General features: G+C 47.9%; 7 protein-coding genes across 7 annotated transcripts; 5 read left to right on the plus strand and 2 right to left on the minus strand.

The window, feature by feature from the left end:
• Positions 1 to 358: 358 nt before the first annotated feature.
• Positions 359 to 690, plus strand: VTP21DRAFT_3725 (uncharacterized protein; the record flags this gene model as incomplete). Its single annotated transcript, XM_069394059.1, has 2 exons — positions 359 to 495; positions 555 to 690. The coding sequence occupies 2 exons, from the start codon at positions 359 to 361 to the stop codon at positions 688 to 690; spliced, it is 273 nt and encodes a 90-aa protein (XP_069249163.1).
• Positions 691 to 821: 131 nt separating this feature from the next.
• On the minus strand, positions 822 to 2,714 carry VTP21DRAFT_3726 (uncharacterized protein; the record flags this gene model as incomplete). The annotated part of the gene is made up of 5 exons (XM_069394060.1): positions 822 to 959; positions 1,030 to 1,781; positions 1,859 to 2,013; positions 2,085 to 2,170; positions 2,238 to 2,714. The coding sequence occupies 5 exons, from the start codon at positions 2,712 to 2,714 to the stop codon at positions 822 to 824; spliced, it is 1,608 nt and encodes a 535-aa protein (XP_069249164.1).
• A 636-nt stretch (positions 2,715 to 3,350) lies between these two features.
• Positions 3,351 to 4,713, plus strand: VTP21DRAFT_3727 (uncharacterized protein; the record flags this gene model as incomplete). Its single annotated transcript, XM_069394061.1, has 2 exons — positions 3,351 to 3,931; positions 4,011 to 4,713. The coding sequence occupies 2 exons, from the start codon at positions 3,351 to 3,353 to the stop codon at positions 4,711 to 4,713; spliced, it is 1,284 nt and encodes a 427-aa protein (XP_069249165.1).
• Positions 4,714 to 5,534: 821 nt separating this feature from the next.
• Positions 5,535 to 6,578, plus strand: VTP21DRAFT_3728 (uncharacterized protein; the record flags this gene model as incomplete). Its single annotated transcript, XM_069394062.1, has 2 exons — positions 5,535 to 5,801; positions 5,892 to 6,578. The coding sequence occupies 2 exons, from the start codon at positions 5,535 to 5,537 to the stop codon at positions 6,576 to 6,578; spliced, it is 954 nt and encodes a 317-aa protein (XP_069249166.1).
• A 3,464-nt stretch (positions 6,579 to 10,042) lies between these two features.
• On the plus strand, positions 10,043 to 11,890 carry VTP21DRAFT_3729 (uncharacterized protein; the record flags this gene model as incomplete). Its single annotated transcript, XM_069394063.1, has 1 exon — positions 10,043 to 11,890. The coding sequence occupies one exon, from the start codon at positions 10,043 to 10,045 to the stop codon at positions 11,888 to 11,890; it is 1,848 nt and encodes a 615-aa protein (XP_069249167.1).
• Positions 11,891 to 12,892: 1,002 nt separating this feature from the next.
• VTP21DRAFT_3730 (uncharacterized protein) lies at positions 12,893 to 13,687 on the minus strand (the record flags this gene model as incomplete). The annotated part of the gene is made up of 3 exons (XM_069394065.1): positions 12,893 to 13,145; positions 13,277 to 13,516; positions 13,650 to 13,687. The coding sequence occupies 3 exons, from the start codon at positions 13,685 to 13,687 to the stop codon at positions 12,893 to 12,895; spliced, it is 531 nt and encodes a 176-aa protein (XP_069249168.1).
• A 410-nt stretch (positions 13,688 to 14,097) lies between these two features.
• VTP21DRAFT_3731 (uncharacterized protein) lies at positions 14,098 to 16,311 on the plus strand (the record flags this gene model as incomplete). Its single annotated transcript, XM_069394066.1, has 4 exons — positions 14,098 to 14,201; positions 14,270 to 14,460; positions 14,523 to 14,853; positions 14,922 to 16,311. 4 exons carry the CDS (start codon positions 14,098 to 14,100, stop codon positions 16,309 to 16,311), a joined length of 2,016 nt encoding a protein of 671 aa, XP_069249169.1.
• Between the last annotated feature and the right edge of the window lie 663 nt (positions 16,312 to 16,974).

Below are 16,974 nucleotides of genomic sequence, written 5' to 3' on the forward strand. Positions count from 1 at the left end.
GCCATGTATCTTACATGCTCCAAAATCTTTCAAAATCTCTGTACAGATTCATATTCCGAGCTTAGGTAGTCCCTCACCCCCTCGCACTTTGATATGAAGTCCAAGTTTACCGAGAATAAATTGAATCAAGAGTCCTCCCCTTATGCTGGCTACCATGCCAAAATATGACAGGAGACGAGGATTTCGATTTGGGATTCGGAGTGAAAAATAGGGAAGAAGGGCGGAACGAGGTATTTTAGAGTTTCAGATGGAAAAACGGCACTCTGCCTTTGCCACCGATTTTTTTTTTTTTTCCTATCCTCTCAGCCTCCACAAGGGTTTCTCCTCCACGAGATCAAGAACATCGAATGAATTAACGATGGCCAATCCAAAGGTTCAAACCTCCATCACTTCTTCACCGGCCGCCCCCTCTAAAGTCGAAGAGTCAGGCCCTCCCGACATCGACGACAAGCTGTGGCGTACCGAAATGCTTCTCGATTCTGAATCAAAGAACTGGTAACATTTCTCGATCTCCATCGGGATTGGCAATGTCTATAAGCTTTATGTTTTGGTAGGTCGTGGGCCGAGCTTGGCGCTGGCCACAACATTCCGCGCCCGGATTCAGCCTCGCTTCCGAAGCTGGATGAGCAGGACACAACGCCGGTAGTGCACCGAGAAAATGAAGGAGAGGGAGGATTGGAGGAGGGATGAAACACACTGCATTTCCAAATGTATAGTACTGTGAAAAATGGACTTTGTCTTTCCCAGTAGGGGGTGCAATGAATGTGATGTAAGCGTTTCCCATTATTATTTCGGTATCCAATGACAATAAAAAGCTATTATTACGGGGGGAATCTTTCCATAATGGCATGTCTAATTGATCTCGCGAGTATCAGGGCCAAGGGATGGCGCCTTCGAAGCATCCACCAGAAAACCAAAAGGCCTATGACCAGGTCGAAGAAAGCATGCCACATCATAGCCTATGCAACAAGACACAGAGGCAAACAGGGTTAAATTTCGGTCTTTCCACAGCTCAACAAAATAGCCGACCTTGAGGACACCGAGGAGTGTTCTGTAGAGCCAGAGCCTGCGTTCAGCGCGCTGCTCTAGGCCACCGCGGAGGATATCGATGCGTTCGTTCAATGCCGCAATTTGGGTCTGCAGCATCTCGAGCCCTCTCTCGACGACAGCGTTCGCATTGGTTACGAGCGGGAGAGGCCTCCTTCTCAGTGCGGGAGGGGCCCTAGAGCGGGACAAAACGGGGGGAGCCGCTGTAAAGCGGCCACCTGGGGTTTGGGGGGGAGGCGCGAGAGATGAGCTGGGGATGGCTGGGACTTGCCGGACGGAGCGAGCTACCTGTTGAGACCAGCGAGATACCGACTCAGCTTTGTCGCGATTTAGATGCTTGTACTGGGAAGTGGTGGAATGATAGGATCGTGCCGTGGATGCTATGGAGGGAGGACGACGGGAGGGCAGAGCGGGGGCGGGATGCAAGGGGGGATGCTCGTTTTCCGAGGTCGAGAATGAGGGGTCCGAGAGCGGGGTGAGGCGTTCTTGAGCCTCTTGGAACTCCTCCTCGACCTCCACCGCATCCTCCACCCTCTCAAAGTATGCTCTGTCTCCTTCTCCTATCCCGGGCTCTTTCTTCTCCTCTTCCTCCTCCTCCTCTTCACCTTCGGTTTCTTCTCCTTCTTCGTCGTCGTCGTCTTCCTCCTCTTCTGCATCCCCCCTCTCTTCTTCCGCACCTCTTTGGTTGTAATCTCGATTATCGGATGTATCTCCCGAGTCCACCTCATATCCGTCTAAGGAGGGGGAATAAAAAGGCGCGATTAGTCTTCATTCCCAGCAATCCAAGCCTGCGCATCGGGTGCAATCCCACCTTTGATATTCTCGTCATTCACTCCCTGCAGAACATTGATGTATTCCAGCACCTGGTCCCTTTCCGGATGACGCTTCAAGATTTGGACCAGCGTGTCGACATATCGGATCTTGGCTTCTGTCTGACCTATACCACGGAATTTGCTCCACGCATCCCTACACATCATAAAAAAAGGATGACTTCGCTTCAGGTTGGGAGGGAAATCACGAGAGGACAAGATTCGGACCATTTCTGTCGGCCCACCACATCCCAGATGGCGGGCCTGCTGCCCTGGCAATCTCCAAGCAGCGCTTGCTTATACAGCCCATACAGCTAAGCGAGACAAGGATCCGTGAGATGGATGCAAGGAATCGATCCGTCGGGGAGGCAGATGACTTACCAGGAGCTTCTCGTCCGATGTCGGCTTGATGTCGCGGGTGGAGGGCATCGACATGAATGAGAGCGCGAGGCGGAATCGGGTGGCGGGGTCCATGCCCGAGCCTCGGCCGGCAGCACTGGATGAGATGGAAGGAGCAGGCTGGGCCATGGTTTTCGGCAAAGTATCGGGGGCATGAAGCGGCGACGCGATGATGATGCGATAATCGATCAAACTCTGAAGAAAGTTCAGCCGGGCGGTTTCCCAGAGCGGAGGGTGGCGAGGGCCGGCTTGGATGTGGGGAAGTTGGGGGGAGGGGGCGGGCAGTGTGGAGAGACTGCGGGGGATCGGATAGGCGAGAGCAGGCCGTTCACGTGCGGGTTTCAAGCCGGGTCCGAATCTGTGTTTCAGAGAGGACACGGGGGAAACTCTAAACTCGCTATGTCTCGGTGATAGGGGAGAAAGAGGAAAGGGCGGGAGGGGAAAGGGCGGGTCCGCCATGTGAAAATGGGTAGAGCCGTGGTTGTACCAGGTCCTTCGAGATGCGCGAGCTTACTTTAATCATATGAAGAAGGCGGGCAAGGCGGGCCCACAGGGCCGCAACCCGCCAACTCTAATGCTCGCGCGGCGGCTGCTGCAGCCCTGGCACCGGCCCACGCCTGCGCAACACGGCGGACATATGATAACGCTAGCCCCGCCGCGGGTGATAAGCATCTTGGAATGCTGGAAGAGCTGTGCTCTCGAACTCGCCCTCCCCTCCACACGGCTCTTCCTTGTACATCCTCTCCACAAAATCTTCAAAAACAATTAGTGCACAGATTCAGCGAATTGGGCTCGAGCTTTTTTTTTACGCCCGACAGACGCTTGCCTCATGTTGAAAACGACCGAGATTGAGGATCGGTATTATAAATAGGTTGGGGCACTGCTTGCTCCTCCTTTCCTTCCGAGCCTTGCATCTCCCCTTGTCCCCTTCCCCCCCCCCCCCCATTTCGCCTTAATAGCCCATCCCTAATCCACTAATCCTCCTATTTATACTCCTCACTCGCACATACATATACACGCACCCGTACATACAGCTGTACTCTTTCATATTTAATCTGTTGTCATTCCTCATACACTCGTAATCACCGCACAGCCATGTTTGTCGATAAGCAGCCCCCGCCGCCCGACCAGACCGAGATGACGGGCTATCTCGGCCGGCTCACCCCCGAGCAGAAGGTCAAGCTTGCCGAGCTGTGGGAGGCCATGGAGGAGGTGATGAATCGGGAGCCCGTCAAGGCGGATGCTCCCCCCGCCGCACAGAAGAAGAAAGGCGGCATGTTTGGCGGATTGTTCGGCGGACAGGCCGCTAAGAAGGACGTGGAGTGGGAGATCAACGAGAACGGCGAGAAGGTGTTCCCTGGTCTCGACGAGCTCCTCAAGGGGATGAACCCCAAGGATCTCCAGCGCTCCTTCTGGGACATCACCACCCAAGATTATCCCGACACCATCTTGCTCCGCTTCCTGCGCGCCCGCAAATGGGACGTGCAGGCCGCCCTGCGCATGATGCTGGCCACCCAGAAATTCCGGATGGAGGAGGACGTCGCGGGCCTGATTCAGCAGGGTGATCTCGGCATGGAGAAGCACTTCAAGAGCACCGGCGAGAAGGGCTGGCGATTCCAGTGGGAGTCGGGCAAATCCTTCTTCCTCGGCACCGACAAGTGGAACCGCCCCATCTGGTAGGCCTCCTCCTTTGCCCTCGCGGCGATCCCTCGCACGCACTAACCCATGCGCTCTCTCTCTCCCCCTTCTCCTTAGCTATATCAACGTCCGGCTCCACTTCAAGAAGGACCAGGACGATGTGCCGCTGCGCAAATTCACCCTCCTTGTGATCGAGACCGCCCGCCAGCTGCTCGTCCCGCCCGTCGAGACGTCGTGCCTCGTGTTCAACATGACCGGCCTCTCCATGGCCAACCTCGACCTCGGCTTCCTCAAGTACCTGATCATGTGCTTCGAGGCCTACTACCCCGAGTCCCTTGGGCTCTGCATCGTCCACAACGCCCCCTGGTTCTTCGAGCCCGTGTGGCGCGTCATCCGCCCCTGGCTCGACCCCGTGGTCGCCAGCAAGATCCGCTTTACCAACAGCACCGACGACCTGCTGCAGTACATCCCCGAGAAGTACCTCCCCAAGGACGTCGGCGGCACCAGCGATTTCAAGTGGAACTACATCCCCCCCGTGGAGGGCGAGAACGACAAGCACAAGGACACCGCCACCCGCGACGCCCTCCTTGCCAAGCGCCGCGAGCTCGAAAACCAGTTCGAGGAGAGGACTCGCGAGTGGGTCAAGGCCGTCAAGGCCGATGACAAGGACGCGGCCGACGCAGCCTGGGCTAAGCGCGAAGAGCTCAACCCTCAACTGCGGAGAGCCTACTACGACTTGGATCCCTATGTGCGTGGGCGCAACGTATACCATCGTACGGGTGTGCTGAAGCCGGACTTTTCTGTTCATTGGCAGGCCTAATGAGGAGAGGGGATGTGTGTATGTGTGAAGGGGTGGTCGAGAGAGAAGGGGAAGCGTTGTTGGAGGGAGTGAGAACCCTTGCTTTCTTGTCTTTAATTTTTTTTTTTCTTTAGTAGTTGCCTTGGATGGCCGTTTTTGTTATTTTTTTTTTCCTAGCCTTATACTTCTCTTAGGTTGTTTAGATATAAATTCTCTATAGTCTTTCTCTTGTGGTGGAGGATAGGGAGGGTGACGTCTTGTTTTCCGATCTAGTGCCTATTATTGTTCTTGTTTCATGTTCAACTTATGTTGTGTGTATCTTATCCAATATTACTTTTTAAGCTCTCATCGTGCTTCTCTCGGTTAACTCGGCATCCGATTTGGGCGGGTTCTCTCTAGCTGGCGTTTCAGCTTACCGTCCATCTAGCGAGGACGACAGGAGAAATTGAGTTTGAGGAGAATACCACCTAGCTTATTCGAAATTAGAATACACTCCTAAAGGGGTTGCGATTTGCCCTAGTGGATCCATCATCTTAAGGGTGGTCTGAGTTTCTATTTTTATTGTTATTTTCAACAGAAAAAAAAAGGAATTTAATAACCGTGCTCTCCCACTGTTCTTCCGGTTTCAGTTGCTTTTTTTTTCCCTCTCTCTTCCCCTCTTCTCCTCCATTTTGTCTAGACTGCTCGCGGACACTCACTAGAGAGGTTTCACATTGACTAATAAATAGCTCTCTCTTAACCGTCTTCACTCCTCTCTTTCTTCTCACCTTTCATGTGCAGCATTCAGCCTTAACCCTGACGCTTCATTCGTGAATAACCCCCTCCCCAAACCGCTATCCTAAATGGTCTCCTGTGGTTCCACTAGTCCCCATTCTTCGCTCAGAAATCTAGCCGGCCTTCGCATCGATAATGGTGCCATAGAGCTGGTTGAGATGGTGGGAGTCGGCGCCTACGGGGTCGTCTATCGAGGGCAGTATGTGCAGAGCGGGCATTGGTGCGCTGTGAAGTGTTTGGCAAGAAACAACAGCAGAGACAGAGGAGACGGATGCTTGGAGGTGGCCCTGCACGCGAAGGTGCTGGGACACCGCAACGTTCTTCGCCTAGACAAGGTAATGGAGGCTTGTGCTGACTAATGGACCAGGAGCCCCTTCCCGCCTACTAACACCCTCTTTCTTTTGTGTCCTTCTCCTCCCCATCAGATCGTGGAAACGCCCCATATTATCTACATGGTGATGGAGTATTGCCACGAGGGCGATCTCTTTCACAACATTGCCACGCTGCGCCGGTATATTGCGGACGATGCCCTTATCCGGTATGCCTTCCTTCAACTGCTTGAGGTGGTGGCGTACTGCCATTCGCTCGGCGTATATCACCGCGACTTGAAGCCGGAGAACATCATGGTGTTCGATCAGGGCCACACGCTGAAGCTTGCCGACTTTGGCTTGGCGACTGGGGATGCGGTGAGCAGCGAGAGAGGCTGCGGGAGCGAGTATTACTACAGCCTGGAGTGTGGCATGCAGCAGACCTATCTCTCGGCGCCCAACGACGTGTGGTCGTTAGGGGTGATTCTCGTCAACCTTACCACGGGGCGCAACCCTTGGTCTCGCGCCGGCGATGATGCATTCCACGCGTACACCCAGGATCCCGAGCATCTCTGGCATGCCTTGCCGATCTCGCGGAGCATGCTACGGGTGCTGTGCCGGGTGTTTGTGCCGGTGGAGCAGCGCGCTTCGCTGGAGGAACTCCGGGAATTGGTGTGTCGATGCGACCGCTTTTGGGACGCGAGCCCAAGGATGATTGTGCGAGGGATAGAATGGAGGGGAAAGGAGAACCGGGAGGAGGGCAAGAGGAAGGGGGTGGAGGTCCTAAGCGTCGTTGCGCGATAGACTTTATTAACCTCCCGCCCCCCCTCCCCCCAAGCTACGCTATCGCTCTTCTTCCTCTTCCGCCTCCTCCTCCTTCTATCTATTTAAATATATATTTATGCTTTTATATAATGTATAACACGAAATATGTTATTATGATCTTTTTTTTGAGTATTTTGCACTTGTACTTTTTCTTTTCCATTTGCCCAAGACCTGCTTTGTATCATACAATAGGACAGCGCTGATGCATCCATTTTGCTTGAACGATGCCTGTGTGCCCTTTCTGACGGCGCTCGAAAAACATCCTCCTCCTCCATGCCCTTAAGGGGGCTCCCATTTTCGACTAACAGAGCCAATTCCTCATGACCAGGTCCGTTCACAATGGCAAAGTGAAAATTATATTAATACCAACACAAGAGAGTGGAACATGATATGGACCGTGCTGCAACAAAACCAGACAAAGTGAACATTTGACGTCACAAAGAATCGGCATCTGTACATTAGCCTTTGGATGTTGGCTTGGGACAAGTAATATCTGTGAATTCATCTTGGATAAAGGGACCAATATTATGATAGAGATATTCCTGGCGTTTCAACCCCACAGGAGGAGGCACAAGTGCTAAAAATGACAGGACCTTGAATTTTTATGTAGGCTTTGTGGCCTCGGTTTTACTAATCTTCAGTAACATGAATTCTTGAAAAGGACCATTGGCGACTTCCTGGTAAAAGAAAATGTGTGAAATTTTTGCAAACCAGGCAACTTTTTAAAATATGTTTCTAAAATACTTGTGGTGTCAAAATATTGGAAACCTTCATTACTGTTATAACATGGAGTTTTGTTTAGTCCAGCAATGCTAGATCTTTTTATCACGTCTACAACGTGCGCTACACAATCCATGGTGGTTTTTACGATAAAGCCTTTTTATCGTCCAACAAAAAACTCGCTGGGTGAAAACTGCTAGTAAACGAAAAGAAGCATGTAGAAAAGATAGAGAACATAGACAATTCCCTATAAACTTTCAACATTATCACTCCAATTCATAGACTCCTCTCCCACTATAAATATCGTGAAAAGTAGGTGAAAAGTTTGTAAAAACTTAGGGAATTGCATACGTCCTCCATCTTTTCTACATATTTTTATACGTTTACTAGCTGTTTTCACCAGGCAGGTTTATTGTAGGGTCGGCCTGAAACTTACCATCACATTTGAATTTAGTATGGCCTGGAATTATGAAATTCAACTTAATACTTTCATAATACCCACAAATTACTAAGTATATGCAAAATCAAATGGTCGCGCTATTTTTGTTTTGCCCTCCCACGTAATCACAAGTGATTCTAAGATGCTTTTCACCTTAATTTTGGCCTTTGATTCCATCGAAAACTAGGCTAAGCATACCATTTGAGCCTTTCCTAAGAAGTTCGTTTTCATTCAGCACGTAGTTAATTTACTTACCGACCGCTTCATCTTGGATACCAAACAAGTGTACCTTGCGAGCGCAAAGAAAACACACTTTGCCAATCTGTTTATCCAAATGAGGTACATGGACATTTTGGACTCGGTCGTAATTGTAATGGGCAACTGCGTCAATACTGCAACTCGGTATCTTGTTTTTCTGTACAGAATAATTCTGGTCAACTAGCTTTCCATGTTCTTCCGCCAACTTAGTATTTTTGTTATAATAATTTCGCACCAACTTTGTTTTGGCGAGATGTTTTTTATCTCCTTAATAAATCTTGTATCCCCTATTTCATACGAGCAATGAATTGCAAGTCATTCTGTAGGTGTTGACAAGTATCGCATAAATCAGTTCGTGGGCTCATGATCTGAATATAGAGTGTTATCTGATGCCATATTTTGCGGAACATATCACTTGAGAGCATGTAAATTACTATCTCCTATCAATCCGTGCCAAAAAGTCGCGATGGACAGACTTTGCAACTCTTTTCTGCTGGTAGAAAGATAATTGACTGAGTCATGATTAACATTTCTTACTGGGCTAAATAAGCCTGGACTTCAGCATAATTTACGAGAAAATCCTTGACCGCCTCTTTCTCATCCATATCACTTGAAAAACGAAGACCAATCTGTGACTTTTCTAATCTTAGTTAAATGAAGAGTTTTTATATCTATTGGAGGAAATTTATTATTTGAAGTGGAAAGGAAAATCAACTTTTTATTATTGCTTAAATCCAACGCTTTTAATCTATTATCCCAGCTAGAGAATTCTCTTAACTTAGGATAATTTGTAATATCCACACGTTGCAGTTTATTTTATGCCAAGTCTAGCTCTCTCAACCCCCCACAACCATCTAATTCAATCGATGATAAAGGACATTCTTGAGAAAAAAGTTCCTCTCCAATTTGTTCAATCACTACAATCCAAAGTGTTTTGGACTCGATTAAGATAGCGATGTAATCATTTTATATACTTAAAGTATTGGCCATTTAGCGCTTTGAGATGGTTATTATCACAGTATAAGCCATAAATCATAGTCTGCATATCCTGTAAAAGTACTAACCAGCGTAGCAGCTAAACTAATCTTCCATCCCAGCAGTATAAACCTGCATCTGTAGTAGAAAACTAGTAGTACAATATAGGTCCTATTGAACACATATAAATATAAAGCTGATATAACTCTAAAACTTAAAGGTTCCTTCTACTTCGAAAACTTCATCGATCAACGTTTTCTTGAACTGTTTCCACTTTAGTGGTGGTTCTCGTCAATTCATAGCCGGCGGTGTTCTTGCAAAGAATTCGGGTGTGTATTTTGCACGTGTTTCTACACGGACGACATCTAATTTTAACTAGTATCTTTGTCGTGGAGTAAGGATGAGATTTAGTGTCAACGGAGGCAAGACCGCTGCTTTGCCGAGATGAAATGGCGGAATTATGCTGCATCTCCAAGACAAACATAAAGAAACGCGTTCAAATTACCTTATTTGGATTTCGTGATTGTTTTATTTTGTGACGCAATTCCCCAAATTAAAATGATTTTTTTCTTTTGCATGCAAACTTCTCTTTCCCAGTTTCATCATTTTTTTCAAAACACACAAAAACCAAGTCGATTCTTGCTATCCACTTTGAATAACCGTAATGGATGTCAAGAAGAATTATACAATACGTGAAGGCAAATATTACTGCAAGCGATGCAACAACAAAAAGCCTATAGCAGCTAATAAGCTCCGCGATCATATTACAGAGCTGCATCCAGCTAACGACTCAACTACTGAAAAAAATCCTTCGAGTGTGGCGCAATCCTCCAATACTACAGTTCATCTTCAACATAATGAAGCTCTATCTACAAATGCATCAGCCGTTATATCCCCCCATTTTATTTCGAATTCCGGAATACAATTGAGAAATTCTGACTGAACCCAAGACGGCCTTGAATTGGAACATAAAAAAGATCTTATACAGCCTATCCCGTACAGAAAAGAGACCACTCAATGGATCATAGATAGGATCAACGTTGACCATATCATGCTTATCCGCGGCCCAAGATTCAGCGGTAAAACTTCAATGTGTGAGCTATTGGAAAAACATTTAAAGGAGATAATAACCGAGAACGATCGTGTTATCAGCATCAGTAATCTCCTCTTTAAATTTAACTCTCATACTACTTACGATGACTTTTGGAAAAGTGTGACGGGAAAAATATACTGGGAGTGGCAAGAATCCTTTCCAAATGGTCTCGTTTATATCATTATGGACGAGACTCAGCTCACGTATAGCCATAATAAGTTCGTGGGCTTCTGGAACTGGGTGCGCGGAGAGCAAAAAAACAAGAATACCAACATACGTCTCATTATGTTCGCTGTATATCCAGTAGATTCGGAATCGGGTGATATTTCCATGGAACTTGCTCCTATTACAGCTTCACCAATTCATCTCCACCACAAGTATGGCGCACGTCTTTTGATGTCCCGTGCTGGTGAACACAACGAACTTATGGATGATTTTTCTCGCAAGCTTGGGTGGGGAGAAGCAATGACAGAAACGGTCAGAGACGCTATTGTGGATCTGGTAGCTGTTCGCAGCGATACTACGGGAGAGGATAAGAACACGAGAAGCTGTCACTTGGGCTTGATCCGCCGCATCCTTCATTTTATTTATGAACGTCATAATCCAACCTATGGTATTCCCCCTCCGACAGAAGTTGACATTTTGAAATATCTCACTTCCTCAGCGTTATTCGAGCATGTCAGGGATCACCGGGGTGCTGTTCATCTCTACAAATTCAACAAGGAGGAAGAAGAAATACTTCGGGAAGTTGTTTTAAACGACTTCATTATTGCCTCTCCAATGCGAGAAAACTACAGAACTATTGCTTCGTTGTGCAAGGCCGGTTATTTGCATTTCATTGATAAAGATTGCACGCAAGATTACGTTGCAGATTCAGGAAGAGTTGGATTCTTGACCAACTATGTTTATATCATGTGTTTCACGAAGTTGAGTGAAGGGAAGAAAGAGGTGATCCCCATCGATCGGGATCAATTTGAAAATTTTTTGATGGAATCAATTAGACGACTTGATGCAGAAGTTGTGGAAAATAGCCTTGGGGTTCTTAGAAGAAAGGGCGATTCAAGGTTGTTAGCAGAAAGATCGTGGCAAATGGAATTTTATCGGACAGCATACTCGTGCTTACCATCAGATTATTATATCTCTCCTGATGTCGGGGCTACCTTTGGAATCCCAGGCCGGCTGAACTTCTATGTAGATACGGGATTAAATTGGGCTGTAGAACTCGCAGCCGAAGGGGACGATATTCCTGGCCATGTTGCACGCTTTGAACAGGAAAACAAATACAAGAACATTCCCCATTCCAAAAATATCGTATTAGATTTTCGCATGGGAACGACTATCAGAAAATTGGTTCATGGTGCTTGGCATCTTCTCTATGATAAGAGTTCTCGTACATTCACTATAAAGAGATTAGACGAAGAAGATCAACTTATTAAGTTGTCGAAATGCAAGATCGGATTTACGATACGGAGTGGGGATGAAACAGAGAAACTTTTTCAAGAGGCACTGTCGAAAAAGGCGATCGCAGACATTAAGAAAGCGGATGCGGAGATTAAGAAAGCGGATGCGGACTTTAAGAAGGCTGAGTTAGAGGCTGAAGAGGTTGAAAGAAAGCGTAAGCGGGCAAAGGAAGAAGAGGAATTAGAGCAACAGGAGCGAATGGCAGAAAAGGAAGAGTTTAAATTGAGACAGAAGCGGGCAAAGGAAGAAAATTTGAAATTGACGATAAAGTATTGGCAAGATCAAGGAAATTTGGACAATGTCGCTAAATACAGAAAGCAGCTTGATGAGCTAATGAATGATTGATTTAATTATGTAGCCCAAGTTGAAAAAAGATTTAGTGCAGTGTTGGATAAACTTAACGTTGTAACAAGATTGTTTTGCACTTAGGTCCTTAGCTCTGATGAATTAGCACATAATCCAGTGTCAGAGGTGATGTTATCACGTAACAAGGGATTAGTTTATACTAACGATATTACCTGTATACAGCTGTTGGAGAGCCTTCTATCAATAAGTGGACTGCACACTTATCGAATTGTATAATTGTATAAGTCGCGTTAATTTGTTCGTTCGGTAGTGTAGATTTCGGTAAAATCGTAAAATAGCGAGAGATATTGAGTTCATAAATAAATCATAATAAAATCAGGTAAAAAAGTACAATTTTATGTTTGTAGAGAGTAATCTTGATAAGGCCTTTGGAGACACTGCACCGAGATAAAAACTTGGGGTAATAACCTCACTGGAGTCAAAGCTCGACTTTATTGAGAGGAAATTCGTTTCCTTTTGAACGCTTTTCGGTGATATCCTGTAACAAACGTCAAACCATGGTATCATAATCTATGTTATTTTCTATCTATTGAAAACTATTACACCTATATAGCTGTTATAATTTTTGAAAACGGCTAAATAATGGTTGTATTTCATTGGGTAAACCGGATTACACGTGTTAAACATATACGGTATATATATATTGGATAGAGAAAAGAGAAGTCATTATAGAAAAAATATGTATGAGATGATAAGGACGACTTATCGTTACTAGCAGCAGAGCCAGCTGTCCATGGTGAAAAATAATTTGGGACCCTTAAATTCATCTGGCGTTAAATATTCACTTTGTCTGGTTTAGTTGCAGCACGCCCCATATTAGTGAGCTTCCCCCGCTTGGTGAAACATAAAAATCCAATTTACTAACTGACAGATTAAAATGAAACCTGCGTGACTGCCGGTTTCAAGAAGCACGCGGCAGGCGTTGGAGCCACATGCTGCTTCAGCCTCCCCTCCCCTCCTCTCCCCCCACTCCCGCTTGTCTCAAAGCCCCTCCCCTTTGCGGTGCAGGGACGTGCTCGGAGATAGCCTGCCCTCACTTTCCGGGATTAGACTCACGGTTTGCGCAGTGAGTAATGCGAGCAGCATTTTTGATGCGCTTGCCGGGCCGGATGATCTAATCGGGAACGAGCTGGATTGGTAAGCGGATGGGGCGGCCATTTTCTCCATAGGCCTCATAACCATGAGCTGGAGTGGGATGCTCGAAGCCGAGAACTGTGCTTCGACAATCGCCCGGCTCTAAGAATTCAACGCTTAGGCCAACATCTCGACTCGGTCACCTGATGCCTTTGCCAAAAAACTCTCTCAGCGATGAAATTTGCCTCATCGTTTTTTTCGTTGACGTAACATTGAGGCCCGAGCAATCACCGCTTCAACCATTTATCCCGGGCCACGGGACTGGCTAACGACAGGGCCCACTGTGGGTTGAGCTGGAGCCATACGGAGTGAAACTTCCGCTCGAGGTCATGTGGGAGCGTCGGCGTTCGCTGAGTGCTGACCTTTTGGCCGAGCATCTGGAAAGGACGCGCCAGAGTGAACGCATAAGCTTCCGTAAGCACGGTGGAGGGGTCTGAAGGAATCGAGAGGCCAATCGAGACGGAGGGAAGGCTGATAGGGCAAACTTTAGTCGATGCCTTCACCCGGACACCTTGCTTTTATGGATTTGCTTTGTTATCCTCTCTACAGACCCTCGGTTGCATTTCATCTTAGAAACTTTGCGCTCAAAAGCAGAGCTTCCCACCGTCGGATGCCAATTTCAGCGGGCCAAGCGACCCTCATTATGGCGAGCGACGAGCCAAGAACAGAGGAAGATGCATACTTCGGGAGAGGCAAGGTTGACTCCTTAGCACTGGTGAGAAATGCGGCTTGTTGTGGAATACACTCTTAGTTTTGCGTTCAGATGAATGGCTTGTTTGCTTTCTTGTTTTAATCCTATTTCCAGCAATTTGTGTAGAAGCCTCGTTCCTTTTTGATCATGCGAGTTGGGCTTTTCAGAGGACTCCATTTCTGCTCATCCCGAGCGGGACTGCTCGATCTGCAATTATTCTCTCACTTTTAAGGTTTCAATGGACCTGTCATAATTCACTGGAGATTAGACTTGCGTTTCTAGATATTTATTGTTTTTTTTTATTTGTTGGCTGGCGTGGTGGTTGCATTTCTTCAACTTCCCTTCCAATGTCATTGATGTTATGTCAGGGCTGCATCACCTCGACATAGACAATCACCCATCTAATGGAGCATTTGGCATCGGCGAGGCCCTATATATGGGGAGGAACAGCCTAGAGTCTGATATGTAAGTGCTCTCCCCCTTGTCTCATACTCAGGTCTCCGGTAACACGGCCTTTTCGTCACGTTTATTAGCCTTCGCATCCGCTTCCTCGGGATCCCGGAGCAAGGCGCTAAATCCCGGGTGGAAACGCAAATCAAATTAACGCTCCAATTGGCGCGAGCATGCGGCAACTCGATGAAAGCCTGGCCATGGACCCATGTGCGGCTACCGGAACGAATGATGGCACGAAAAAAACATGCGGCGCGGCATATGACCCGGCAACGTATAAGACTGCTCCTGGCTCTGTTATCCTTCCATTCCAACTAATGAGCTTGGCCTCAATAGGATTAGCTGGGCAAAAGCAGTCATGCTATGTTGAGGAGAAGAACATTTTAAGACTTGAAGCCGCCCTCTTATGCGCGTGCGACCCATACCGCGTTGTCCTTGCGTGCCGGTCATGTGTTTACCGTGAGCGGCGCCGCGCCTATCGCGACACCCTTTTCAGAAGCACCCTTGGTGAAGACAAGGACGGAGGCGAAGAGCAGTTTGCACGGGACCGGCAGAGGGTGCTGCTTTTCACCAGCCCGGAGTTAGTGGAGCTCCAAGGGGGCGAGGTGAAGCTGGGGGTCCGGATGACGTGTTATTGCCGCCATCACGGAGAGAAGGTCGGGTTTATGTAGGCAGCATATTCATTTTGGCTTTGATGTGTGCTTGCTCACCCCCCCCCCCCACCCTCCTCTCTAGAATACACTTTCAGCTGCGTGACTCCCAAGGCCACCTTGTCGCGCAAGGCATCTCTCCCCCCATTCTCATCACCGATGACCACAAGCGGAAGCGCCGTGCGCTCATCGCTGGCCAGCATCTTCGTCGCGATATTACGTGCCTATCCAACCCGATGAAGCCGATTAGCGCAAAGGAATTAAGCAGCCCATTGCAGAGTTCCAAGCAGGCTCAGATGCTGCCAATGCTGCACGAGAGGGTAGACCCGACACTCGCCGACGAAGCGAATACCACCAGACTGGAATCTGCCGTGTCCTCAGATAAAAGATTGGGCACTACTCTCCCTCCGACGGAGCCTCTGTCCCCGTCGGAATACTGCCCCCACTCGTTAAATCTCCTTCGGTCTCCTGCCAGCACCCTTCAAATTTACCCAAGTCCTACCGATCCCTTGCCGACGCTCCCTTTCTTCACACCCCCCCCTCCGCTCCCCAGTATTTCCCGACTCGTTCCATCTGAAGGCACCGTTCTGGGCGGCACCCAGATCACCCTCCTTGGTTCGCACTTCCATCCACAGCTGACTCCCCACTTCGGGGAAACCCCCGCGCTGGCCACTCTATTCTGGAACGAAACCACTATTATTTGTTTGGCGCCGCCCGCCGTCGTCCCCGGACCCGTCCCCGTCACTTTCAAAGACATCCCCTCGTTGGGCGCGAGATCGGAGCAGAATGTCTACACGTATAAAGACGGCGCAGAAGAGCGAGAGCTCATGGAGCTGGCTCTACAGGTGATTGGGATGAAAATTGGAGGAAAGCTGGAAAGCGCGCATGTTGTGGCCAGGAGGATTATGCGTCGGATGCATGAGGTAGACTGGAGCTGTACCCATGGCTCTTCCGAGAGCTCAACCTGTGTCAGTGGATCCAATGTCGATTTAAGATTCTTGTTATACCATCTGTGCTTAATGAGTAGTGAGCTTACGGCTACCTGTGGCTTGAGAGCTGGGACCCTGGGTAGGACAACTAAGAGAATCGAGCATCCTACTGCAAGTCCAACCGATACCAGCTGCACTCTGCAACCTTCGAATAGGACAAAGTGTGGAAAATGGGTCAGGGCATGTGACTGGAAGGGGAGGAAGACAGAATGTATTTGCTACTGGATCTCCCTAGTTATTTCACGCATTGTAAAACGGACAAAGTCGGAACAAGCTGGGCAGAGGGCCCAAGGAAGCTTGCCATCGACATCCAAAATAACTACAACAATAAATCCCGACGGGCCCACCCTCGCAAAACTAGCCAGCAGGTTGGCTTCCTCTTGCGACATACTATCAGCTAGATCCCTCATACGCCTCCTAGGGTCGATGGCAAGCATTGGCACTTGTAATATTGTCAAAATCCTCATCGCCCCACTTTTGTCTTAAACTTACCGCGTAATTGTATCACCATCACTACTATTCTGTCGATACGACTATGCAATATCTATCTATTATATCTTCCATAAGCGCTCGGATATTCCACGTATATACACGCACATATATACATATATATACATATTCCTTCTGTTTATGTTTGCACTGCATTCCATTGTCGTGTGTACTATTATATGTGTTGAGTTGGACGATATTCCATATCTTCCCTGTGTCATTTCCTCTACCCCTCCATTATTAATGTGTACTGTTTTCATTCATGCTCGGTCCGTTGAAACCCACGCGGGGACTGTTAAAATGTAGCTTACCTCCCGTTTCCACTGGCATCGCGGAAATCAAGGCGCCATTCAATTTATTTCCAAACAGAGCCGTCCCATAAATCAGAGCGCACACAATCGGATTTTCAAAAGAGAATCCGGGCCGAAAATTGGCTCCTCATTTCACAATCCCAGCACCTCTTTTTAAAAGGTCGTCTCTGGACGTTTCCAACCTATTAAAACAAAGCTAGACGGGATTAAGACACAGATGGTCGGGCACTATTGGAATCCCTTGGTCGCTTCTCTTCTAAACGACAGGTGATTCAACCTCTCGGCCAAACATATCGTTCCCGAACACAAATGCAAGGGTGATGGCAAGAAAGTTTAGGGAAGAATGCAG

The sequence above is a fragment of the Calcarisporiella thermophila genome (genome assembly GCF_041956535.1).
Source record: "Calcarisporiella thermophila strain CBS 279.70 unplaced genomic scaffold VTP21scaffold_18, whole genome shotgun sequence".
NCBI lineage: Eukaryota > Fungi > Calcarisporiellomycota > Calcarisporiellomycetes > Calcarisporiellales > Calcarisporiellaceae > Calcarisporiella > Calcarisporiella thermophila.